We start from the raw sequence: 24,573 nt of genomic DNA, 5'->3' as shown, positions 1-24,573 counted from the left end.
CTTTATTTGTTTATTTATTTAATTTTCTGAATTTTCTTCAAAATTTCCGTCTGCATTCTCGTCTTGCTCCGTTCTCTCTCTTGAACGAAACCCTTGTTTCATTTCACTCCCTGCGATTATATCCATATAAAACAGAAACCATAGAAACTTCACTCTGCAACAAACCCTAACGATCCAAACGGTCATTGAGGATTTCATGGTTCGAGTCACTGAGTTGAATCGGATAGGAATCTGAGTTTTTCGGTGTTCGGTTGACGCGCTCATGGGTGCTGCGGGCTCCAAGCTCGAGAAGGCTCTTGGTGACCAATTCCCTGAAGGAGAACGTTACTTTGGCCTTGAGAATTTCGGCAACACTTGTTACTGTAACAGCGTTTTGCAGGTCTTCAATCGATACTCTAATCTTTTTCTTTTTTTATTTTATTTTCCGCATTCAATCCAATTTTTAGTTAAAGGTGTCCTCTATTAAAATTTAAAATTTATATTGCTATTTAATATTATCTTTGTTGCATACGTCAATTTATAACTAGTTATTTATGGCCCCTTGATAAGAAGATATGGTGCCTAAATCGAAAAAGTTCATATTTCAGTAGGATAATGATTGTATTATATAGTACGAACGCTTACCTTGTCCAAAATATAAATAAATGCAGTAGACATCTTTAGTGATGGTATTTGAAGATGGGTGTGTTTCTTATTTTTTGTGAAGTTTTTTAGGGTTCTTTACTAACAAGTTACTCATTTTGCCACCTTCTGCAGGCACTATACTTTTGCGTTCCATTTCGTGAACAATTACTAGAGTATTATGGAAATAACAAAACCATAGGGGACGTGGAAGAAAATCTTTTAACTTGCTTAGCTGACTTATTTTCGCAGGTAATCAGTCTTTAGTTTGGAAATTTCTTGGCATTATATGATTGATTCCAATTATTAAGTCAAGTCAAATGTCTATTGAATGGCGCTTACATGCCTATTTATTTCTTTCTTGGTTGAGAATGTAACATATATTTGTTTCTTTTGGTGTAGATAAGTTCCCAGAAGAAGAAAACTGGTGTGATTGCTCCCAAACGATTTGTACAGAGGTTGAAAAAACAGAATGAACTCTTCCGTAGCTATATGCACCAGGTATGTGCTTAAACTGTCAAGAATAAGCTTCCTGCACAAAAGGTGATTATTCTAGAAATCTGTAAATAGTATACTAATGGTGACTTGGCTTATTAGTTTTCTTTTCTTTTTGTGAGGAAATAATTGTGCAACTGATGTTTGAGTGTTCATCTAACAGAAATGATTCTAACTGAGTTTGTAAATTGACAATTTGTTGCTTTCAGATGAGGCTGTATTTCTCAATTGTTTACTATAAATGTTATAATACCAAATAAGTGTATTCATTGTCTATCATTGTTTGTTAGTTCTGTCCGTGAAACTCAATGTACCATTGGTTGCATAATGTCTCTTGTTTTGTCTAGGTCTTTCATTATAAACAACATTGTTATTGTGGATCTAATCTTTTTTGGTAGGATGCCCACGAATTCTTGAACTTTTTGCTGAATGAACTTGTTGACATTCTGGAGAAAGAGGCTCAGGCTGCAAAAACTGATCAAGAGACATCACCGCCTTTTGAAAAGGCTGCAAATGGGCCCAATAATGGTCTCGCTAATGGTTTTCACAAAGAGCCTTTAGTTACTTGGGTACATAAAAATTTTCAGGTGACCTTGCTTTGCCAATTAAATGTTTTCATTTTTGGATGTTGCTTGCAACAAAATTTGGAGGGACCATAAACTTTGATTTGTGAACTTTGTTTTAGACCCATTCAATTAGTGTTCTCTTTTTAAGTGTGCATGTCTTGCTACTTACCAGTTTAGGTTTCTGTCATTTTATGGATAATCTTAATATTGGCTTTTACCTGAATTATTATGTATTTTACTTATTTTATTCTTATTAATTTATTACAAATGAACTTTATTATCACACTTGATGAAAATAATAGGTTGGGGGGGGGGGGGGGGGGGGCTGTTGTTACTCTTATTCTCTTGTTGTCACAAAAATAAGATTTACTTCTATCTTGAGGAATCTCATTGTTGTAACTTGCTCCGATCAGGGAATACTGACCAATGAGACAAGGTGCTTGCAATGTGAAACAGTGACAGCTAGGGATGAAACATTTTTAGACTTGAGCCTTGATATTGAGCAAAACAGTTCAATTACGAGCTGTTTGAAAAATTTCAGTTCCACCGAGACGTTGAACGCTGAAGACAAATTTTTTTGTGACAAATGCTGCAGGTATATGGCTTTTAGGCACAAATTTATTTTCTGTAATTACCTGAATACAATTGTAGCATCAGCTGTTACTCGGTTTCTCAAGTGCTTTGGAAAAGGTAATTTTGAATCATGTGCTTAGCTGAACAATTCTGCCACATGTTTTTATAAAACAACAATAATGCCTTATCCAGCTAAGTGGAGCCAGCTACATGGATTAATTGATGTCATTAAACTTATAGGAAACCAAATCTTCAGAAAAGCATTTAGAGCAAGGTTATCTTTAAGAGGTAAGTTATACTTACAACTTTTTTTTTATAAACCATTTTTGTTATTATTAGATCAAAATCAAATCAACTGTTCTCAATTTTGTTACCGTTGATTTAATTTTGATCTAACAATAACAAAAATGGTTGTAAGGAAAAAAGAAGGTTCTAAGTATAACCTCCCTCCATTTTTAATAGTTTCTCTTAGTTTGGGTCTTCTTTTTTTTTCCTACTCCTTTAGGTGGAGTGAAATAAATTGTTTGTGATGAAGCACAGATGTCTAATATAGCTTGAATATCATGGATTAGTTTATTGAAATTTTTATATCTTTTTCATGTAAAAGTAGAATGCTATTGATGTTTATTGACTAATACTGCTATGTTACAAGAGGTAAACCATGATAGATTCAATATTTAATTGATGATTGACATCTTTTCCATCTGTTATTTGAATGGGATTTGATGGCCATGTCAGTTAGTGTGTAAAAATATATATGTACTCCCTTCTCTGTTTTTCATGTCCATTTATTAGTCTGAAACCAAGATGTGAACTTTCTTATGATATTAGTTTGCAAGAAGCTCAGAAGAGAATGAAGATAAAGAAACCACCTTACATCTTAGTCATCCATCTCAAGCGGTTTAAGTACATGGAACAGCTGGGCCGCTACAAGAAGCTGTCTTACCGGGTTGTTTTCCCCCTTGAGCTGAAATTGAGTAACACTGTTGAAGATGCAGATATAGAGTATTCTCTATTTGCAGTAGTTGTGCATGTTGGGAGTGGACCCAACCATGGGCATTATGTCAGCCTTGTGAAAAGCCATAACCACTGGTTGTTTTTTGACGACGAAAATGTTGAGATGATTGATGAGTCTGCTGTGCAGACGTTCTTTGGATCAGCACAGGAATATTCCGGTAATACAGACCACGGGTATATTTTGTTCTATGAGAGCCTTGGCCCCAGTAACAGGAACTAGACGGGAGGAGTTCTAGACTTTAGGTACTTAAATCATTTGGACTTCTCTTTTTCATCTGGTTTCTATATTTATTTCCCTTGCTACCGTTTCCCTTTATTCAATCTGTTGGAGTAGCTGTTAACATCCTTCCGAGGATACAGGTTGTGAAAATGTATACTTAGGTGGTTGGCATGTACAGTGGATGGTGGTAGCACTGTCCTTTTTCCTCCTTTCTCACAATAAGAGCAGTATATATATTGGGTGGAAATTTCACCTACAATGTGTATTCATGGTTGCAAATGTTCAACCAACATTAGAAACACAATGAAATGGAAATTGCTCCTAACTCATGGTTGATTATTTTACAGTTTGAAAAGAGCTCTAAAACTAGGTTTGTTATAGGTGGGCATTCTTTGGTGAACTAACAGCCCTGTCTTCGGGAGAGCAATAAACTCAGATCGTGTATACAAAGCAAAACAACTACCGGAGTCATCTATTTCGATTAGGCTGCTAGGGGGATGTACCGTATAGTACTGAAGACAATAGTACTGAAGCTTTAATCTAATTGTGAACCCAACCTTAGTTGCTCGTGACAGTGAAGTATGCATTGAAAAGTTTGCTTCACAATTTTATAGAAGCGTTTTGTATTGACATGAGATAAATCTGCACCGCCCATATCTGCATCTGACAGGGAAATGGGAAGCGTGTTTATTTTGCATTATAAGAATGGTAAATGATCCCTTAATTGTGACATAAGTATATATATCTGCATCTGACGTAAGTATTTTTCTGTAAGATGTTAGCAAATGATCCCTTAATTTCCTGTTAAACAAGAGAATGAGAATTATGATTACTATAACGATCAATATACGATATCTTTCTGTAAAATGTTAAAAAAGGACCCCTTAATATCCTGTTGTACAAGAGAATGAGAATTAGAGACTACAACCATCAATATGCGACAACTCTTCGCCTGACTACACTGTAAAATGCTTAAGCCGTTCGGTTAACGGAACAGATGGAATCTAACTTCTAAGTGGCTGAAGGCATGAAAGTATCTTCGTCCAATAATGCTTCAAGATCAGTGAGGTTATCGAATTCTCTTGTTTCTTCTAGATTGTCAAAACCCGTATCATGCTTTACCTGCAAAAGGCATATGCAGAAGACTAAGCTCTACTGCCCATCGGAAGAACAAAATGTATGATGTCAACTGCTGGCGTTCTGCCCATAGGCTCAGCAACTGATTCAGATGGTAGTAATTGTTTGAACAAGAGACACCTAAACACTTTGCATTCTTGATACCTTTATTTTTGTCCTATTACTGAGCATAGAAAGAGATCGACCCAAGTCTACATAGCAATGGGTGATTCTATATTCAAGAAAAATAAAATAATTTTCTAACAAGCTTAAAGGTAGGTCATCCAATACACACCGCTTCATTCAATAGAAGCAAATTGTTTTTACTAGACTTAAATACGGGGATCAAGCAGTATGTCAAATAGACTTGGTGCTACTTGGGTTAAGGCTCTTAGGATTTACTAGAAGCCAATTTCATTCAATGTAAATTTATAAGGGAAGCACAACTCTATTCAGAATTTCAGATATATATATATATATATATATATATATATAGGAATATGATCATTTTATATCAGTGTAAGTTACACTCTTAATCTTAATCGTTAATTTTATTTATATTTAATGATTTTGATTTATTAGATAGTTAAACTATTAGATATAAGCAAATCAACAATAAAAATTCGGTATAAAATTGTTCTTATATATATATGGGTTTAATATTTTTGCTTTTGCTTCATAATTCTTTTTTTTGTCACACTTACATAAAAGTGAATAGGTCTTCTCTTTATAATGGGACCTATTCACTTTTATGTGAGTGGCAGAATTTTTTTTTTCGCAGCAAAAATAAAAACAATTTTCCCCTTATATAAGAATAGGTTATATTTACAAACTTTTTTTGTTTACAAACTACACTATCTTCTCCTGTGAGAAGATTAATTACACTACCTTCTCCCAGGAGAAGATAGTATAATTTGTAAAAATTTATCAAAAAAGTTTGTGAACAGATCATTCCCCATATATATATAGGAAAAATACTTGTTGCAGAAAATATTTCTCTGCGAGCTGTATATATTTTTATACAACTTTACAGAATGAAAACTATTGCTCTGATATACTGTCCAGACAAAGAAAACACAATTTAAAGTGTAACAGCCCCAAAACTCTGTAGCATGATATTGTCCGCTTTGCCCCGCGCACAAGCACCGTCGAGCTCACGGTTTTGTTTCTTGGGACACCCCATAAAAGGCCTCACACTAGAAGAGGTATCCACACCCTTATAAGGCATGCTTCGTTCCCCTCTCCAACCGATGTGGGACATTACATCCTCCCCCACTGGGAATACAGCGTCCCCGCTGTACACACCGGTCCAGGGCCAGGCTCTGATACCAAATGTAACAGCCCCAAAACCCTGTAGCATGATATTGTCCGCTTTGCCCCGCGCACAAGCACCGTCGAGCTCACGGTTTTGTTTCTTGGGACACCCCATAAAAGGCCTCACACTAGAAGAGGTATCCACACCCTTATAAGGCATGCTTCGTTCCCCTCTCCAACCGATGTGGGACATTACATCAAGGCCTCACACTAGAAGAGGTATCCACACCCTTATAAGGCATGCTTCGTTCCCCTCTCCAACCGATGTGGGACATTACATCCTCCCCCACTGGGAATACAGCGTACCCGCTGTACACACCGGTCCAGGAGGCTCTTCTAGTGTGAGGCCTTTTGTGGGGTGTCCCAAGAAACAAAACCGTGAGCCCGTGGGCAAAGCGGACAATATCATGCTACAGGGTTTGGGGCTGTTACATTTGGTATCAGAGCCTGGCCCTGGACCGGTGTGTACAGCGGGGACGCTGTATTCCCAGTGGGGGAGGATGTAATGTCCCACATCAGTTGGAGAGGGGAACGAAGCATGCCTTATAAGGGTGTGGATACCTCTTCTAGTGTGAGGCCTTTTATGGGGTGTCCTAAGAAACAAAACCGTGAGCTCGACGGTGCTTGTGCGCGGGGCAAATCGGACAATATCATGCTACAGGGTTTTGGGGCTGTTACATTTGGTATCAGAGCCTGGCCCTGGACCGGTGTGTACAGCGGGGACGCTGTATTCCCAGTGGGGGAGGATGTAATGTCCTACATCGGTTGGAGAGGGGAACGAAGCATGCCTTATAAGGGTGTGGATACCTCTTCTAGTGTGAGGCCTTTTGTGGGGTGTCCCAAGAAACAAAACCGTGAGCTCGACAGTGCTTCTGAACGGGGCAAAGCGGACAATATCATGCTACAGGGTTTTGGGGCTGTTACATAAAGCAGAATAATTGTGAAACTAATTTTTTTAAATAAAACAAAAATGGGAAAATACCTGATTTTCTTGGATCTCAGTCACAACATTCAAGAGCCTATGGTATTGGTCTCTTGCCTCTGGATACTGAACCATTGACTTCACCCTAGCAAGGGCTTTTTGCAACCTTTTCTCAGTTTGCTTCCTTCCTTCTTTTAAGAAATCATAGTCATCCTCCTTGGAAGATACATCTTGTACCATAGTTCCCTCTGATATGGCCTCCGATTTAAATCCACGTAAACCACTACCTTTTCGACGCCAACGTAAAATAACCTTCTCCATAATTCCAACAGACCAAATTATCTTCCCATAGTTTTTCCTAACCTGGTGACCTCTAACGTGAGCCTATTACCATAAAAACTCTCAAGTTAGAATTAGATCAATTAAAAGGAGTCAGAAGTAGAATATGAACAAACATCAAACACAAACAATAATAGTAACCTCATTTGTATATTACGAACGTTAGACATAGATGTACCTGAATTTTTACTATTCGTTGTCTAATCATCAAAAACTCTTTTCTGCCCTTCCAACCTCGGAATTTGTTCTGGATTCGTATTGCAGCAGCATGGACAGGCTCGTCGCGTTGTCTAACCTTGTTTAGTTTTGCATTCACTGTTACAAGTGAAAGGGCATGTTCATCGGATATTCCAAATTTGTCATCTCCATATTTTGTCAGTTGTTTTCTCTGGAATGATCGCACTCTGAAAACTTCATGAATACGTGCAGCAGCTTGGGTGGCATTACACACTGCAGCCAGTGAATCTTTCAGTGACAGTTCATATGATAAGCCCTCATCATCATTAACTTGAGCAGTGTTATGTCCTAGTGCTCTTTGTACTACTACTTTTGCTCCAGAATTTTCTCCCACTTCCAAGTTCAAATCAAGAGATGAGAGGTGTGCACTTAGGAAAGATTCCGCAAGATACCCTGCAATTCCTTTGTGTCCATTGGCAGAAGCTAGATCAGCTGGTGTTCTACCTGAAGGATGTTCCGGGCATGGATCAGTCAGCGCTCCGGGTGCTGCACCCAGAGAGATGAGGGAAGCAACTGTGCGCTCCCTGATAAAGCAATATGCAAGAACTTAATGAAAGATGACAAGAATCTGCAAGAAAAATGAAAAGAAACCAGAAGAACTAAACTAACAATATAGATGCTTTCTAGTCAGTTTATCTTTCATAACAAAAAACACAAGTGCTTCCTACCATTGGCTCTCTTATTATATTTCTTTCTTCTAGTTTCTTCAGTAACGACATTTCATCCTTCAACCCTATAAGCATTTTAACTACTTATAGGCCCGTTTCACATATTTTCTCTTCCCACTATTCAATTATTTCTCACATACTTGCAGCACTCTTGCAAAGTTGCAATTAATATCATTGACCCGTCCTATTAAGTTAATGTAGTATCAGGTATATTATGGTAGATTAATATGATAAACTGTAAATTCAATTTTGATGACATGCATTCCATGCGAAAAGGATTGAAGTGCTCACCTGCCACAAAATGCTGCCCAATGAAGAGCAGTCCATCCATTTACATCACGAAAGTTCACATTCACACCTGCAACTATTGTGGGTTGTAGGGCCCAATCATAGCCAAGAGCAGCCGCAAAATGAAGCACACCTTGGCCACCCTCATCTAATACATTAGGGCCTTTCCCATCTTCAGTTATTTTCTGAAGGAGCCACGCCTCTAACTTATCTTTCAGAAGATTTTGAAGCAGCTGCTCCTGTAAATTTTCTGGAGAAAAATCTTTCTCTAGAGTAAGTTTCAGCAGCTTGTCCCAATCATCCTTTTCCTCCCTCAGCAAAGAACTGATTTTACTTCTCAGTTGAGATTTCTCAGTTACACTATTTGAATCTATATTCTGAGGGAAGGGATGCCCCAGAGACAACAGTTCTCCAAATCGAATATTAAAAGTATCAAAAGTGCTGCCTCCGTTCTCACCTGCAGTGTTGACTTCTTGATTATAGTTGACTTGGAAATCAAATTCTCGCACTTCACTACATGCTAACCTATTGGAACAAGTTACATAGAAAGGAACCCTCCCAGCCTTGTGTGGAGGAGTATGGCAACAAAGAACGCCATTCCCAATGATCTCTGCTGGCACTTCTACCCCGCCAAACATGCATGACCATTTACAGCTTTCTGCTTCATGTTGACTCCTTAAGAATCGTCCTGAAATGAGAACCTGCACATTTTTTTTTTTTGATAAATGAAGAAATAAATAATCGTAATAGAACTGACAGATAAGCAAAAAAGAAACAGTTATGACAACAATTCAGTGAACATATGTTCAAAACTGATAGCAAGTGGAAAATATCAAAGAGAATACCTTAACTTCTGAGCCTTCAAATGTCCAGCTTGGAGAATAGTCAATAATGCTAAAAAGCTGATCATGGGAAATAGATGGATCCAATACATAGGAGTCTAGGTGCACTTGGGAAGGAATTGTTGTGCTGCCAACCTCATTTTCGTTTTCAACTGTATCCCAATAAGTATCAGAAGTGGATTGTATATTTGATTCTTCCACATCTCCTAGTTCTTTACTCATCCATTGGTTGAAACTGTCAAGCTTCTTCAGACCCTCTTCTGCTGGAAATCCATCTAACAGAGTCTTCTTCAATGTGAAATAAGTGTCTTCTATTCCATCCAGGTTTTTATTGGCCTCCAGATCTGATTTTATCTTGTCTTTTGCATTTAAAACTTTTTCTTGAGGGTCATTTCGCATAAGAACCTTGTTTTGTTCGTGTGGATGTAGAAGACAAAGTTCCAAGGATTTTTGAAAATCAACTTTATTAACTTCCTGCTCACAGTTGTTAAAACCAACCTCACACGTTGAGCCTGAATACACACTATCTATGGGCCAACTGGATTTGCTTAAATAATTGAAACCAGAAGCCTGTTAACAAGGAAAATTAAGCTTTAAGCAATTAAATGAATTTGAAGGAAAGAATTAAAAATTAAGTAACGTGTGTAAATATTACTCATGCATAAAGCAAAAGTCCATTCCTTGATTATTCTTTTATTTTTAAAGAAACATGACACGTAATTAAGCAATCAGTAATGTTGACAGCATCAACCCAACATCACTTTGTAGTGACAAATTAGTTTTGACTTTTAACGTAGAGATATAATGCTCCTATGGAACAGACTGCGGAGCCTGGATATCTACTTTTAGAACTAAATATTATGACTATATAACATGAAATATTGCAACAAATAAATATCATATGCAGATGCAGTACCAATTTTAATTGTACACATAGTTGCTGTCTAAAGTAATTAAGCACACCAGTATTGGTATGACACAAATTTCTTTACCATATAACTCTCCCAATACCTGCCAATTTCCTTCAGCTTGTATAAAACTTCCATTCTCATGCTGTTTAGCAATGCTGGTGGTAAAAAGTGGCCGCATTATCTCATCTCCTTGAGAGGGATTGCTATTGATTCCCATGTTATCTCGTGTTTCAGGAAATGAAGGCTGAAAAAACACATGTTGACTTCCAACCTTATTTTCTAATATATCTTCCCCCGATGAAAAGCCGAAGAGTTTTTGGGATTCATATGCTAATCCAACATTATCAAAGTCTTTGATTTTATTGGCTTGACCGAGTGAGATATAATTCACCCCAGGAGTGTCAAACAACACCTCTTGATCATCTGTCACAGTTTCAATATTACAATTAGTACATATTAGATTGTAAGGTAAGAACTTGCCTGATCAAAGGCCAGTATTTATGGAAGATATAAACAAGAATTTAATTTTGATTCACTATTGGTATTAAAGTTTTTTACACTCATTCAATCATACATTGCCATATCATTTTAAAAAGTTTGATTTTTACAACAATTACCTCAGAACTCAAACTCTTTTAATGATATGGCAACACATGATTGAGTGATAGTGTAAACTTTTCCCTGACAATGAATCAAAATTAAAGTCACAAAACAATTTATAATTAAGAAACATACTTATGAGTGGCAGAGGACAATAAATATCAGCCAGTTGAGATTTAATCTTCTCAACAACAGGGCGTTGCAGCTCCAGGAAAGAGTAGAACTCAGAACTTGCATGGTTATCGAATGCTGTAAACATTGCATTAAGTTACAAAATTAGAAGAGACCCAAGAAAAAGTGATACTGAAAATAAAGACAGAAAAAAGATCACTCAAAATCTCTAGACATGAAAGTAAAACATTTTAAATCATTAATACAATGATATACACAAAAGAAATACCAGATTCAGCTTCTTCATAATCTGATGCTTGAGCCTCGTTCATGCTTGTTGTATCTATAGTTTGTGAAGAGACCTGGTAACTATGTGGATGAAAACTAGATGCTAAAGAAGTACCCATCTCTGTGTTGGGCATTATTTCGTCAGTTGGTTGAGCATAAGGAAGAGATTCTTCATTTTCTTTAGCACATCTAAAATTTGCCTTGGTTCCCTGATTATTTTGAGCAAGAGGAAAAAGAGATAGAAGATCAAGATTATAAATAATTAAAAAGTCGAAAAAAAAAGAAAAGAAAGAAAAAACACATGAGAGAAAAAGAGAATAGTGCACTGTTGTAATGTGCTACCAATTTATAGCATCTAACATTGTAGAAATACATTTTGTGGGGAAAAAGAGAGAACAAAAGAATAGTGCACTGTCATAATGTGCTACAAATTTATAGCATCTAACATTGGAGAAAAACATTTGGTGTTGAGACTTATCAGACTAATGGAAGCATGGAAAGTCTAGTTAGATAATTTGGGGGATTGTTCCCTAAATTGTACTGGGAATGTAAAAATAAGCAATTCTTCTTGAGCTTTCATCAAATAACACTAAAACAAAAAACAACTCCCCCTTAAACCCAACTAGCGAGTGTGGGGTGGAGGTAATCCTTGTACGCAGCCTTACTCTTGCATAATTGCAAAGAGGTTGTTTCCTGGATTCGAACCTATGACCTTTCAGTCATGAAAGAACAGCTTTACCACTGCTCCGATTCGCCCCCTTTTTCATCAAATAACACTATGATGACAAAATGAAAAATAAAATTATAACATTTTACCTGCACTTCGCGATAATGGACAAGAACAATGTGTGAGAGTTCCCTGCAACAATGTTGAATAAAAAGAGTGAGAAGAGAAACCCTTCCGCAATTAGGAACCATGAAAAACAAATTAGCAAGTTATTGAAGCAAGTATAATTAATTTTAACCACTAGAATGTGATCAACAGTTACCGGATCTATATCATTAGTAATAGCTTAAAGCATATCATCCTTAAGCAATAACAATCACATTGAAAAAATTAAGGTATAGGTTTCCTTCATTCCCACTGTCTGGAGATTCTCGTATGTGCGTGAGTGAGACAGAGAGTGAGGGAAGGCAGAAAGATAGGAGAAGAAGGAGGGAAGAAATCAAAGAGAAGAATCAGGAAAACGAACATAGAACATTAAAAAGGAGAATTTATATAGAGAGATTTGAAAATATTAAACAGAAAAACTTACTCTTCAAGCATCCAGTAAGTGCGTCTTTGAAAATATTCATTTTCTTGTCCATGGGCATAGTAGCAGTGTAACACGTCCACACTTCCAGCCTGAGAGTATCATCATTCGTTCAATGCAATAGTTTATAAAGAAGAAAGACGCTCTCAAGACATTTTACTTCCTAAACCAGAATTAATTTCAATGACAGTAAATAAAGCTGACAGCACCTATATTTTTCATTTTAGTTCCAAGCTAGGTGTGAGTTTCTAGCTAAGATTATGACCTTAGATGCAATATATTTACCTTAAGTCTCTCATGAGCTTCCCTCACCGTTTTTCCATCTTTTTTCTTCCTCCAGTTATGGCCATCCTTTCTGAAGTATCTCAGCACCTTCCGATCAAATAGGAAAAGGGAACCACCTAATGTCAAGCAAAAATATGATAAAACCTGAGGATGACCATCTTGCAATTAGACATTGGGCACAACAGTGTGAAAATTTCATGCAGGTCCCAATCCCCATAAGACTTAGATCTTGCAAATAGATTAAAAATCCCTTGTCTTTCCTTCACCCTCACCCTTTCAAAATAGAAGAAAAACACTAAAAGATAAAAATAATTTTTTCAAAAATTTTCCACAAATGAAGGAAAAGGAAGGTATTAAGAACTCAAGATAACTACCGTTATCTTTAGCAGAAGAGAATCATACTTGGTGGCATACATGCTGGTTCTGAAGCTATTCGGAACTTCTTATAATTACTGAGAATTTCACAAATTTCAGCTGGACGCAGCCATCGATGCTGTGCTTCTGAAATAATTTGATTAATATCTGTGTCCAACAAAGTATAACAATTAGATATTTAAACAGATAGGTTTAAATGATGCATATCAGACACCCACGAAGACAATTTAAGACAAAGTCAACAAAAATCAATAACAACGATATACATTGCTTCCCTAACCTAGGCTAATGAAGGAGGAGAAAAGAAAGGAAAAAGAAAATGAAAAACTTCAGTCTATATATAGCTATATGTTGAAGGAAATGCGAAACATAAATAGATTGCACTTCTCTCAAGCGAAGCATTACAAATATCTGTGGCCAACTTGAAACATAGCAATGTAAGTTTGTTGTCAATTGTCATCACAAACAAGAATGCTTCTCTATTTTGGTTGTTTATAAACTAAGTTACCCAAGCTTTATGAACAACAAAGGAAATTCCATGTGGGAAGAAACGATTGTTGAAGCTAAGCTCAAACATGCAGTGACCAGTAACTTCAGAACTCAACACAAGCCATACGCTATCTGAATTGTGAAATGAAAAATTAAATATGAAATGATGAAAATATATTATTTTTCAAATGAAAAAGCAAATATTTATAAATTTTTTTGGGATTGCAAAAAAAAAAAAAAAAAGATTCAAAGAGTTTGAATATTCTGAATGTCATATGATGTTATAACTATAAACCAATCATATATTTTTTTAAAAATAAAAAAATAAAAAATAAAAAAGAAAGAAAGAAATTAAGGTGAAGGAAAGCTAACCGAATTGATTGGGGAGAAGGAATTGCCTGGTCTCAGCCATGGAAGGGAACGTCAACTAAGAAACAAGTATTGTGTTTTGTGTTTTGTGTTTTGCGTTTTGTGTTTTGAGGGAAACAAGCATTCGGACAATTCTGTGTTTCTAAATCTAAACAAAAAGAAAAGAGAGGATGCAATGTAACGTAAGAAAGTTCAAGTGTTTGTTTAACGCGGAGAGAGAGTGTTGGCGTCCTTTGAAAGAAGTGGGAAGGAAAAGAGAAAGTTTTCAACGCGGGAAGTCGCCATCGAAACCCAAGTATATGTGTGTGTGTGACTGTGTGTGTGTGTGAGAGAGAGAGAGAGAGAGAGAGAGTATTATTCTATTGACAAAAACACAAACTTGGCATTGTGTGATTTCTACTTTGACTGATAGATTTTTGGCTCATGCTTTTTCGCTGCTGCTTCTCAATAGTATTCCAGCTATATCAGATCACGTCGCTCTCTGTTTCCTTTTTATGCCTTTTCCACTTGAAGTTATCATCAGCCGACATGTTCTCACGAGAAAGAACAAAAAAAAACAAAACTTTAATAATATATGAGAAAAACTTGTCTTATGTTATATGTGATAAATTTCTCTTACACATCTTTCGATAATTGTGCCATATTTTTTGTTCTTTTCATTTTTTAGATGATGAAGCCCACAAATTTATTTCTATTACATGAGATAACTTATCTCTTTTAATATAAGATTAATAAAACTCATAATATATATTATATATTTTCAAAATACATACTATATATTTTCATTTTGAAATAAAAACTGCTGAATTTTCTGTGGGACGGGAGCGCTGAAATTTTACTCTTATCATTCCCATCGATACGGATAAATATTTAGATGCATACCAAGTTAAAATTATAATGTATGATATTAATGTTTTTTTTCCCCATAAATTAGACAAGGCTCTCACAGGGATTAGAATTCAAAATTTTACTTAACCGGAATCAAATATGTACTACTTATTTTTAATTCAATTTAAAATATTCTATAGTCTTATTATAGTAAAACTTAAAAAATATACATTTTATCCACCATAATTTTTTTTTTTTTTTTTTCATTATAGTGTTCAATTCTGTTCGACTCTAATCTTTACGTTTCGCCTACCAAAAATAAATAAAAAATCTTTACGTTTCACTATTAAATAAAGGAAGAATATTTTCATGCTGTACATCAACCAAAAGTTTGAAATATGCTGTTTACAAAAAAAAAAAAAGTTTGAAATATGGTAAACAACAATATTGAAGAACTAGTAATACAAAAAAAATGTCATTGAATTCAAACAGATAATATGTTTGATGAAATTATGGTTAAATTATATTTGATCATGATTTAAGGTATCAAACCATACTTTGAGTGAAAGTTATTTTTATTTATTTATTTTTTTCGTTGGGTCAAACTATGAATTGTGAACATGCTATCAGAAGCTACCAGTTGAACAGGAGAGGGAAACATAATTAATTAACCAAACAATCAAAATATTGATCTTGCTTTTTCTTTCTTCATATTATTATTAAGTAAACCGTATAAAATCAGTAAAAGATCCTATTGTTTGTGCGAGACATCCCTGATTCCCTCCCATACATAACATAACAACATTCCAACTCCAAAATAACAGGGTAGACAAAGAGAAAGGATGAAAGGGGAAAATTCTCATCTTCAAAGATCAAACTCTATGTGGCGTTTAAATTGCTGGCATAATCATCTATGTTGATTCTACTTTGAGAACTACCTTCATGAACTCGTAAACAAGATAACTAATGGCGGCTGAAGGTAACACCTGAAAGTCACAAAATTGAAAACACCATATTAAAACATGAATAAAGGAATGCCAGTGCCTAAATGCTTGTCATAAATGGGATAAGATGAAAACTTATTCTCACAACTTGGTGAAACAAAAAAGAATACAAAAATTGTATACAAATCCATCCTATGGACTTTGGAATGTTTTGAAACAACTAATCCAATCCACACAAAAATGGACTTCTTTGGATGCCATGGATAGCTCTGAGAATTTCATAGGTATTGTTATCCTTCTTTTTAAACAATGAGAAAAACAGTTATTTCCTTAAAAATTGTTAGTAACTATTTTACAGTGCTGTTATTTGCACACCTACAGTTGTAAACCAGCTTCTACACATGACAGTATCAGAGTTTAACTAAAACAATCTCTGAAATTTACAGCTTCAACACATGATAGTTGCACACAGCTTCTTAAGAACTCTACGTTCAAGTTAGAAACTTCATTTTTTGAAAACAAACTATGAAGTGCCTGGCCTTTTTGCTTAACGTGTAGATTAAAAAACAAGATCTCATTGACTGGGGCATTGCTCAAATTTTATGAAATAAAAGTTAACTTTATCGCACACTCGTCATACCTGCAATAAGCTGGGAATTAATCCTGAATAGAGAGCAGGAACACCTCCTTGCTCAACAATTTTGACACAAGTTGCAAGTGCATTCAACCTTGTTGCCCGAACTTGCATTTGAAGCTGTCTCCTTACAACTTCAAAGGGATATGTAGCAGCTTCAGAACAACAACCAGCAATAGCACCATATAATAAAGTTCTGATGGGACCCAATTCCAGTTGTTCCAAAACATTCAACCCTTGAGCCTCTTCTTTCATATGTTGGATTCTTTTCATTCCTTCAGGTGAATGCAGATATGCTGACTTTAAAATATCATAAACACCATAGAAGACAGCACCTGAAGGTGCCATGCTAACAACGGAAGGTACTAAACCCTTGTAAAGAGAAAAGAAGCCCTCAGTTTTAATCATGTGACGGAAGGCACCAATTACACCTCCCAAGGCTTCACCACCAGGTGCTACCATTACCGTCCTGATCTGAAAGAAATTACTCTTAGAATGCAACTACAACAAAATTTAATTAAAAACTGTACTATATTGAAATAATTTGTTTGAGTAGGCAACATGAAATTCTTGAGAAGATCTTTTTGTGCTCCAAATCTTGAAAGACAAGATACAAGTGACATAAACCATGACCAGTGCCTTTGGTATTCAAATAAAATCGTAAGCAGGCACGATTCTTTAATATGATTCGAATTTTCACCGTTATTGTTATTTAACAATGACTACACTACAATCAGGGAGCATCATATGTATAGATCAAGCAAATGTTAGTTAGCAGATTAAGAGTGGGACTAAGCATCCAGTGAACTCATAGATACAGTTGTTTAGAGAGGTGGGTAGATAAAAGGAGCAACAAGTCCTCCTCTTTAGTTTTGCCAACAAAGTGAGCATAAAGTACCCTTGTTAAAAGAGATTGGGATAGAAATGTGGCTAGCAACAACATTTTGTAAATTAAAACTCATTGGGTAGGAACTATATGATTGCAGCAAATCCGTCAAAAAACACCACACTAGACAAGCCTGCCTTGATTCATACCCATCATATCATATTTCTCAGAGCATCACAATCCAATGAAAATGTATCTATACTTGAACATTAGCAATAAAGTTATACCCTTCATATCAGATTGCTCCTCAGAGCATCACAATTCAAAGAAAACTTAAACACACAGCAAAAAAGAAAGTTATCAAAGAGAACAGATACAACTAACAGGATCCTGAATTTCCACTCACAGTGTCCATGGGCAAGCAGAGCAAGGTAGCTGTAATCCCTGCAGCAGCACCGGCAACAAATCTCTCAAAATTTGTGGATTCTTCATTCCCCAACATCCTAGCCAGTTTATTTCTATATGTATCATACGCATAAAAATTTATAGCCTTAAAGGGTGCCGTCCGAAGAATATTTACAAAATTTCCTTTCCAAAAACCTTTAACCCCTTGAGAAACTGCAATTGCCTGAATGAGATCGAAAAGGTTCTTCTGCTCACCACGAACTATGTATTCCAGCTTAAGTCTCTCAAGAGGTGCAACAAAAGTTCTGACACAACAAAGAGAATAATACGCCAGATAATAAACTGTGTATGCTGTATTCAATAAAAGCATAGTGCACAAACAAGAAAACAACATGTTGCATTTTTTTTATTTCACTTGGTGAGAGATTAAGGTTTATGAAGACCTTGAAACCATGGCAGCCACAGCTCCAGCCCAGAGATGCTTGGTCATGTTCATAGCACCCGATCCACTCACCCGAACATTTTCCTTCTTCTCTTGACACATACCCTTTTCCTCATTTTGCCCCAGAATTTCCGTTGATTCGCGTGCATAACTATGATCCGCATCGCTACCGTTTATGGACAAGCTCAACGACAAGAACGCACCACCAACTATGCCAGAATCTCTCCCTTCTACGACCCTTCTTCTGGGACCCCAAGAAAAACACGAAACCGTCCTCAAATTAGAAGAAGATGGAATCAAGGAAATGAAGGACTTAGGAACCGTGTCAGCATGGAGGAACAGGCCACCTGGGAGGAATGAATCAGAGGCCTCGTGTTGTTTGATCAAGAGGGGCATTGTATTTGTTTCGTACGAGGTACGAGGAGTTGTGTGTGAAACAAGGTTTCTTAAGTTTGATGAATAATGAAAAGGATCTGGGTTTCGGTATTCACATTTTGCTTCAGCTTTTTTAAATTGAGGACAATAAATAAATATAATAATAGAGTTGAAAGAGGGGAGGGAATAATGGTATACGATTCAGGTATTTGATCGGTGACGCATAGCTTTTCCGCCGCCGCATCTACATTGCTATTGCTATGCTTCGTCTTCAGTGGGTGCCTTGGAGGTTGGTGGTATCGTGCTTCTTTATTTAAATAATTTAATTTGATCTGATTCTTTTCAAAAACGTTTTTCTTATTAGTTCGGACTTTCCGCTCTGTTTTTATAATTTTGGGAAAAGGGGTTTTCCAACTTTCCTTTTATTATTGTCATAGGCTCACACTTTAGCGCTAGCAATTAACAAATTTAACACGAATATTATACGATATTATAAATACATTCATCTCAACCTTTGACACCAATATAATTTGTTTATTTTTGAATAGATACGATATTATACGACTAATTCATCAATATCAAAATGTATTATTTATTATGCGCATTGGAATAATAAAATAGTAACCTACAAATCTTAAAGTGTATGATTTATTATGGGAGTTGATATAACACAAATAATCTATAAAAAGATTAAGGGGTTTGATTTTCTCATTTTGCATGAGAATTGAATTCTCATGTTGTGACTCACTAATGGTGGACCTCACATTTATTAAAAAGAGAAAAAGAAAAAAATAATTTTACTCGCAAATCGAAGGGTCACAACATGATAATTGAATTCTTATACAACATGAGAAAATATTTTCCCAAATATTAATATGAGTTAGTTTCCTCTTGCAAATTAATTTTTCATATAAATTTTTGCTAATACAAATATGACACAAATTTAAAAATAAATCAATCCAAAAACAAATTTTCATATTATATTTATATCGTGTCAACTTATCGTATAATATTGACAATTTTTTTTATTTTGGTTTAAATCCCAATTCAATTCAAAGCAAGTTGTCTTAAATTTATTTTAGTTTTATTCGAATGACACCCATATCTCTTTGCTTTATATACATAGACACACACATTAACCTTCGTGTCTATGAGACAAATGCCTCTTGTTGAAAAATTATCCCACACTTAAACTATGTACATAATATAGATAAAAAGTTAAAACATAATAGTAGTCCATATAAATTATGAAACAAAAGTTTACCAAAATAAATAAATAAATTATGAAACAAAATTGTTTTATCTTATTATAAACTACTTTAGAGTTCTTTGTAGGAATTTATCTTATTCTATCAAACAAATGTCGTGAATACCTAAGTCGCATGGACGTATATTTTGACAACTGTTATTTTTAGTGGGGTTTAAGCTGTATTATTCAATATTTTAAGTATTCTCGAGTGTTACAAAAAAATGACTACTCCATAAAAAAAAAAAAGGACTACTCGTCCCAAACATTCTCTTAGAAGTGTATTATATTATACAATCCGAAATGAAATACCTCGTATTTTTTCATTAATAAAAAACTTAATCATAGTTGGGTTACTTTAGTTCAGGTTACATGATTTGATTAAAATTTGAAAAATTATTTTTAACAAGGTCTATAAAAATGGCATCGTTTTATGTTATAATTTATTTAAAATAAGCACAATAATATTATATTTATATTAAAATATTTGTCTTAAAAAATTTACAATGATTGAATTATTTCAGGTTTAATCTGAGTTGAGAAAAACAAAATTCAATACCCAAAATGAGGGTAAGTTGGTTCATGTTAAACGACAATCAAACCGTTTACCCAAAAAAAAAAAAGCGACAATCAAACCGACTATCTAACCCAACCCAACCCATTTTGTAAATTGGTTCAGATTGAGTTAGTTAGGTTATTAGGTCAAATTAGATCCATGATCGCACCTACAAAACCTGGAAATTCTTCTTTAGATAACGCAAGGGTGCCCCATATTCCTAGAGAAAGGGGTCGGGTGGAGGGTTATATATTTCAGGCCTTGTACAAACAAATGCATTTCTTCAGAAGAACAACATACATCTAAGACACAATTAAGAGAGCTTGTTTATTACCTGTATTCTTACATGAAGGGACTAATTGTATAACAAATAAAAAAATAACTATCAATCTTTGTGTCGAACAACAAAACCATTACTGCAATCTTGTCCCCCTCATCTAGTAAACTGAAGGATCATTACATGAAAGCACGCTTCTTCCAACTTCATCTTTCCATTTAAGCTGCCATTCCAAAAATTATGCTCAATTAACAGACATCTATTGGCTCTTTTGAGAATAGTCTTCTCTAGCATGAGCAACCTCCTCCTTGCTGCTCTGTCTGGGATGAATTCACCGTGGGTTTTAAATTTACGTCGACCATGTCTTCCTGCTTTGTAGAAGAAAGAGTTTCCATCCCTGGCAAGGCAGCAGCAATCTTACGAAACAAAGGCTGCAATTTTGCATTGACAGAAAACATTAAGGACACAAGAACCAACAAAGGAAGATGATGAACTTGAGAAACAAAGATAGTTCATCATGAATTTGAAGTTTCTAGATGGAATACATAAAGAATCAGGGAAGGATTTTGTATATTGATATGATAGAACGCAGGCATCATAGTTCATAGCATGCTCTAATAATAATAAACCAAAAATTTGGGGTGACTAGGAGAATTCGTTTTCACCTTTATATTGAAGCCTGCTTTTGCACTAGTTTCTATAAACATGATTCCGAACTCACGGGACTTGGCATCTCCTTCCTCTATAGAAACTTGCCTGTTTAAGTATCAAAATGACCTTGTAAAAAAACTTCAGATAGTAACATCACGATACTTGAATAGCAAACACAAAGTGCAAGCTACCTGGTAAATGGATCAACTCTGATTTCTACTATTTGTAACTACTAACACATCCAAATTTCATGACCTAAAACGAATTTTTATTTAGGCTATCCTACAATTATATTTAATCAGCCAAACTTTTGTAGATCTAGGATGAAACTTGGCTAGACATGATAAATTAGTTTTGATATGGCTTTTGATATGATAATAACAATATACGATAATCTTGGTAAGATTCTCTGAATTTTGGCTGTTAGGTATTAAATGGCTAGACATCTTCTCTATCACATTAACCAGAAAAAACATGATAAATTAGCAATTGTTTGTATGCCAAAAATTTGGGCAACTAAACAATATGTATTGAAACATAATATGGAGACCCCATCATGATAATAGGCAAAAAATAAAGCATATGCGTTCAACAAAGATATAACTTTTTAAAAAAAAAGTAAAAGACATGCAGGCCAAATTTAGTAATATCACTCACCTTTTATCGACAAGATCAGTTTTGTTTCCAACCAAGACAATAATAACATCACTGCCACGCTCCTGACGTACCTCCTCAACCCACTTGTTAGTGTTCAGAAATGATTGCCTGTCTGAAATAATTTTAAATTGCTGTTAAATAGGTCGCTAGTTATCTGAAAAATGAACACTAAAGCACTTCCAGATCCAATTGCAAACACAGCTCTGAATCGCATAAAAGAGCGCACAATAGAACAGGCATGTGGTGCTAGCAATCACACACACATCCAGGAAGGGAGAGAGATTCTTTCGTAACAACATACTGTGTTTTAGAAAAAATAAGATCAGAGCAGTCACTCAAACACCTCAGTATTAAAGAATGCATTCATGTGCTACAAAACCTTTTTCTCTGAGTAACATGATCAAACAACTTGAAAAATTTAAGAATCAGCAAAGGTTCAGAAAGAACACTGTTAATTAGATAATAAAAGTCCTATTAAAAAATATGCATAAAACTCACTAGCTACATCATATACAATAACTGCAACAGAAGAATCTCTAATGTAGCTTGGAATGAGACTTCTGAATCTTTCTTGTCCTGCGGTATCCCTGTGAAGTTAAAATATACTAGGCTCAGAAAGAGTAAGAAAAACAGGTGAAATAAAAAATGTGTACACGGCTATACCACTAGTAATATGTACTCTAATATAACTTTTGAAAAATATAAATAGACTGAATTTGCATATATGACTTTAAAAAGAATTCAGCATACCAAAGCTGCAAACGAACTGTTCTATCTTCAAGATACATTGTTTTTGACAAAAAGTCAATACCAATAGTAGCCTGAAATGTAGATAATCAAAAAATTTGTCAGCAACCTAGCAGAAAGAATGAAAAAAAAAAGAAAGTGAAATGTTAAAAAAGAAAAAGAAAAAAGGGAAAAGTTCACCAATACCCTTGTGGTTTGCTTTAAAATCATCTATGTCCCTATGGTTTTTTTTTTATCACATATGCCCCCGTGGTTTGTAAAAAGTAAAAAATCACAAGGGCATATGTGATAAAAAACATATCCTTTTGCAAACCACGGGAGCATATGTGATAAAAAAAAAATCACAGGGATATAAGTGATTCTGGAATAAACCACTGGGGCATTGGTGAACTTTTCCTAAGAAAAAAAAAAAAGGCCCCCATTTAAAGTTATCTTGTAACTAACATAAACAAGAAACATTACAAGATGTCGGGAAATTTCATCAAAACAAGCCCCAGAAAAATCAACACAATTATAAAAAACGAGAACTTGAAAATGATTTCTCAATGACTAATACAAGTTCTTCTTCCCATTCTAGCATTTCACAAACACAAAATGTGCTGAATGGTTAATGTGACATTGAATTTGCAAACAACTGGCTTAATTCCTAGCTGCCACTTTCGCGTCCCCTTAAAACTGTGAGTGAAAAATTGAGGGATGAGTTTTAACCGAAAAGTTACAAGAAAAACTCATAAACCAATTTTTCACCCCCATTTTCAAGGGATATCAAACTCCAAAATTCAGAGCACATTGCAAAATATCAATCTCCTCCCGATCCTCCCAAAATCACATTTAATCACGTGTGATCATTGATCAAAATGTCTTAAAAATTTCAAATCACAGCAAAAATTATCGTGGTGCTATTATCTGAGATTGATCCACGTAAAATCACATACACATATAATAACGAATGTCGTAAATATCGTAAAATCACATACTCAGAGATAAAATAAAGAGATCAAGGGCAAAATCAAAATGAATGAATATATTCAAGTTTGATTTCATCTGATGAGCTGAATAAAACGAAAACGAAATTGAGATTGAGAATGAGTGAATGAAATGTAAAGGAGGATGGGACCTGACCTGATAGGTGGTGTCGAATTTGTCGTACATGAAGCGAGTGATGATACTGGTTTTGCCAACGGATTGATCGCCCAAGAAAACGAGCTTGTATTTGGCGAGAGGGGACACCGTCGCCATTTCTGAGAAATGTTATCTTCTCTCACAAGGAACTCTCAGAAACAAACGTAGATCTGAAGAATATCCCAACGCAACGCAAGAAGAGACGAATAGACCAAATGCAACAAGGATCGTAATTTCGAGTGTAACACGTTTATAAATATATTCGAGCTGAAACCGCCAACCAGGACGACGACCGCGTCCCCCAAACTTAATTTATCTATTTCGTCCCTCTCCTTTCTATAAATTCTCATTTGTATCCCCTCTTCTCTTTCCCAAAATAAGAATAGGACCAAATCACTCCAAAATTGATTAGTAACCTCCTAACCATCTCAATGTATGATATATTTTAAATTTAAATAAAATTTTAATAGTATAAGTTAAAAGAAAAAAAAAAGTATATTTAGAGTTATAATAATATATGCACAATTAATTTAAGTAGAATCTAAAAATATATATTGAAAGAGGAATAATTAAAATTATAAGGAAAATATGTGTTTGATTGACGGGAAATGTTATAATTAAAATTTAAGAATACCGATCATACTTAGTGTAATTTATAAAAAAAATTTGTAAACGGATCGTTTCTCTAAAGATCCCTAACCCTCAGCCAGGAGGAAGATAATTAATTTGTTATTATCAAAGTCATCAAACTGATTTTATTCGATGGCCAATACTTTTTTTTTTCAATAACTAATAAATTAATGTATTGAATTTTTAAGTACTAAATTGAGTGCTTACTGTAATCTCATTCTAAAGGCATAACTACACAAATATTTTAGTAAAATCTTTCCATGAACTACAAAGTATTAGGATTTTTACTTTTTTAGCACGGTTGTGAAAACTTAAGTCCTACAAGCAAATTGCT

General features: G+C 35.0%; 4 protein-coding genes across 6 annotated transcripts; 1 reads left to right on the top strand and 3 right to left on the bottom strand.

Annotated features, from left to right (window-relative positions):
• LOC133290159 (ubiquitin carboxyl-terminal hydrolase 4) lies at positions 1 to 4,227 on the top strand. The gene is made up of 7 exons (XM_061488218.1): positions 1 to 379; positions 757 to 873; positions 1,024 to 1,122; positions 1,515 to 1,703; positions 2,096 to 2,277; positions 3,087 to 3,515; positions 3,874 to 4,227. The coding sequence occupies exons 1-6, from the start codon at positions 263 to 265 to the stop codon at positions 3,490 to 3,492; spliced, it is 1,110 nt and encodes a 369-aa protein (XP_061344202.1). The 5' UTR covers positions 1 to 262; the 3' UTR covers positions 3,493 to 3,515; positions 3,874 to 4,227.
• Positions 4,228 to 4,417: 190 nt separating this feature from the next.
• LOC133290073 (calmodulin-binding transcription activator 3-like) lies at positions 4,418 to 13,942 on the bottom strand. The gene is made up of 13 exons (XM_061488134.1): positions 13,903 to 13,942; positions 13,069 to 13,188; positions 12,667 to 12,782; positions 12,385 to 12,473; positions 11,945 to 11,987; positions 11,130 to 11,337; positions 10,865 to 10,978; positions 10,230 to 10,552; positions 9,222 to 9,788; positions 8,380 to 9,077; positions 7,362 to 7,944; positions 6,905 to 7,228; positions 4,418 to 4,614 (listed from the first exon to the last, which is right to left on the bottom strand). The coding sequence occupies exons 1-13, from the start codon at positions 13,940 to 13,942 to the stop codon at positions 4,504 to 4,506; spliced, it is 3,336 nt and encodes a 1,111-aa protein (XP_061344118.1). The 3' UTR covers positions 4,418 to 4,503.
• Positions 13,943 to 15,557: 1,615 nt separating this feature from the next.
• LOC133291058 (probable mitochondrial adenine nucleotide transporter BTL3) lies at positions 15,558 to 18,413 on the bottom strand. Its single transcript, XM_061489243.1, has 4 exons — positions 17,980 to 18,413; positions 17,538 to 17,841; positions 16,312 to 16,779; positions 15,558 to 15,713 (listed from the first exon to the last, which is right to left on the bottom strand). Exons 1-4 carry the CDS (start codon positions 18,372 to 18,374, stop codon positions 15,639 to 15,641), a joined length of 1,242 nt encoding a protein of 413 aa, XP_061345227.1. The 5' UTR covers positions 18,375 to 18,413; the 3' UTR covers positions 15,558 to 15,638.
• A 1,980-nt stretch (positions 18,414 to 20,393) lies between these two features.
• On the bottom strand, positions 20,394 to 23,818 carry LOC133289724 (ras-related protein RABH1e). Of its 3 annotated transcripts, none has more exons than XM_061487730.1 (6): positions 23,610 to 23,818; positions 22,470 to 22,561; positions 22,235 to 22,327; positions 21,741 to 21,848; positions 21,098 to 21,188; positions 20,394 to 20,863 (listed from the first exon to the last, which is right to left on the bottom strand). In XM_061487730.1, exons 1-6 carry the CDS (start codon positions 23,724 to 23,726, stop codon positions 20,720 to 20,722), a joined length of 645 nt encoding a protein of 214 aa, XP_061343714.1. In that variant the 5' UTR covers positions 23,727 to 23,818; the 3' UTR covers positions 20,394 to 20,719. The 3 variants fall into 3 exon arrangements, with proteins under 3 accessions (XP_061343714.1, XP_061343723.1, XP_061343708.1); XM_061487739.1 differs by having other exon boundaries at positions 22,491 to 22,561; XM_061487724.1 differs by having other exon boundaries at positions 21,741 to 21,852; positions 22,239 to 22,327; positions 22,491 to 22,561.
• Between the last annotated feature and the right edge of the window lie 755 nt (positions 23,819 to 24,573).

Source organism: Gastrolobium bilobum, unplaced genomic scaffold (genome assembly GCF_033153095.1).
Source record: "Gastrolobium bilobum isolate Gb01-03AN ecotype WA unplaced genomic scaffold, APGP_CSIRO_Gbil_v1 utg4377, whole genome shotgun sequence".
NCBI classification, from domain to species: domain Eukaryota; kingdom Viridiplantae; phylum Streptophyta; class Magnoliopsida; order Fabales; family Fabaceae; genus Gastrolobium; species Gastrolobium bilobum.
The sequence above is the reverse complement of the archived record's forward strand: the minus strand, read 5'-3'. Positions and strand labels throughout refer to the sequence as shown.

Bases quoted from the DNA above. Each gene is read 5' to 3' on its own strand.
- LOC133290159 (XM_061488218.1), top strand. From the start codon at position 263: ATGGGTGCTGCGGGCTCCAAGCTCGAGAAGGCTCTTGGTGACCAATTC. The intron at 874-1,023 runs GTAATCAGTCTT...CTTTTGGTGTAG, and splicing joins TAGCTGACTTATTTTCGCAG to ATAAGTTCCCAGAAGAAGAA. The intron at 1,704-2,095 runs GTGACCTTGCTT...TGCTCCGATCAG, and splicing joins GGGTACATAAAAATTTTCAG to GGAATACTGACCAATGAGAC.
- LOC133289724 (XM_061487730.1), bottom strand. From the start codon at position 23,726: ATGGCGACGGTGTCCCCTCTCGCCAAATACAAGCTCGTTTTCTTGGGC. The intron at 22,562-23,609 runs GTCAGGTCCCAT...TCTACATTTCAG, and splicing joins AATTCGACACCACCTATCAG to GCTACTATTGGTATTGACTT. The intron at 21,849-22,234 runs GTTTTATGCATA...TATTTCAGACAG, and splicing joins GTATATGATGTAGCTAGTGA to GCAATCATTTCTGAACACTA.
- LOC133291058 (XM_061489243.1), bottom strand. From the start codon at position 18,374: ATGCCCCTCTTGATCAAACAACACGAGGCCTCTGATTCATTCCTCCCA. The intron at 17,842-17,979 runs GTCTTCATAAAC...TTGTTGTGTCAG, and splicing joins GTGGCTGCCATGGTTTCAAG to AACTTTTGTTGCACCTCTTG. The intron at 15,714-16,311 runs GTATGACGAGTG...TGTGACTTTCAG, and splicing joins TAATTCCCAGCTTATTGCAG to GTGTTACCTTCAGCCGCCAT.
- LOC133290073 (XM_061488134.1), bottom strand. From the start codon at position 13,942: ATGGCTGAGACCAGGCAATTCCTTCTCCCCAATCAATTCG. The intron at 10,979-11,129 runs GTATTTCTTTTG...CAATGTTTACAG, and splicing joins TTATGAAGAAGCTGAATCTG to CATTCGATAACCATGCAAGT. The intron at 9,078-9,221 runs GTATTCTCTTTG...AAAAATGTGCAG, and splicing joins TTGAAGGCTCAGAAGTTAAG to GTTCTCATTTCAGGACGATT.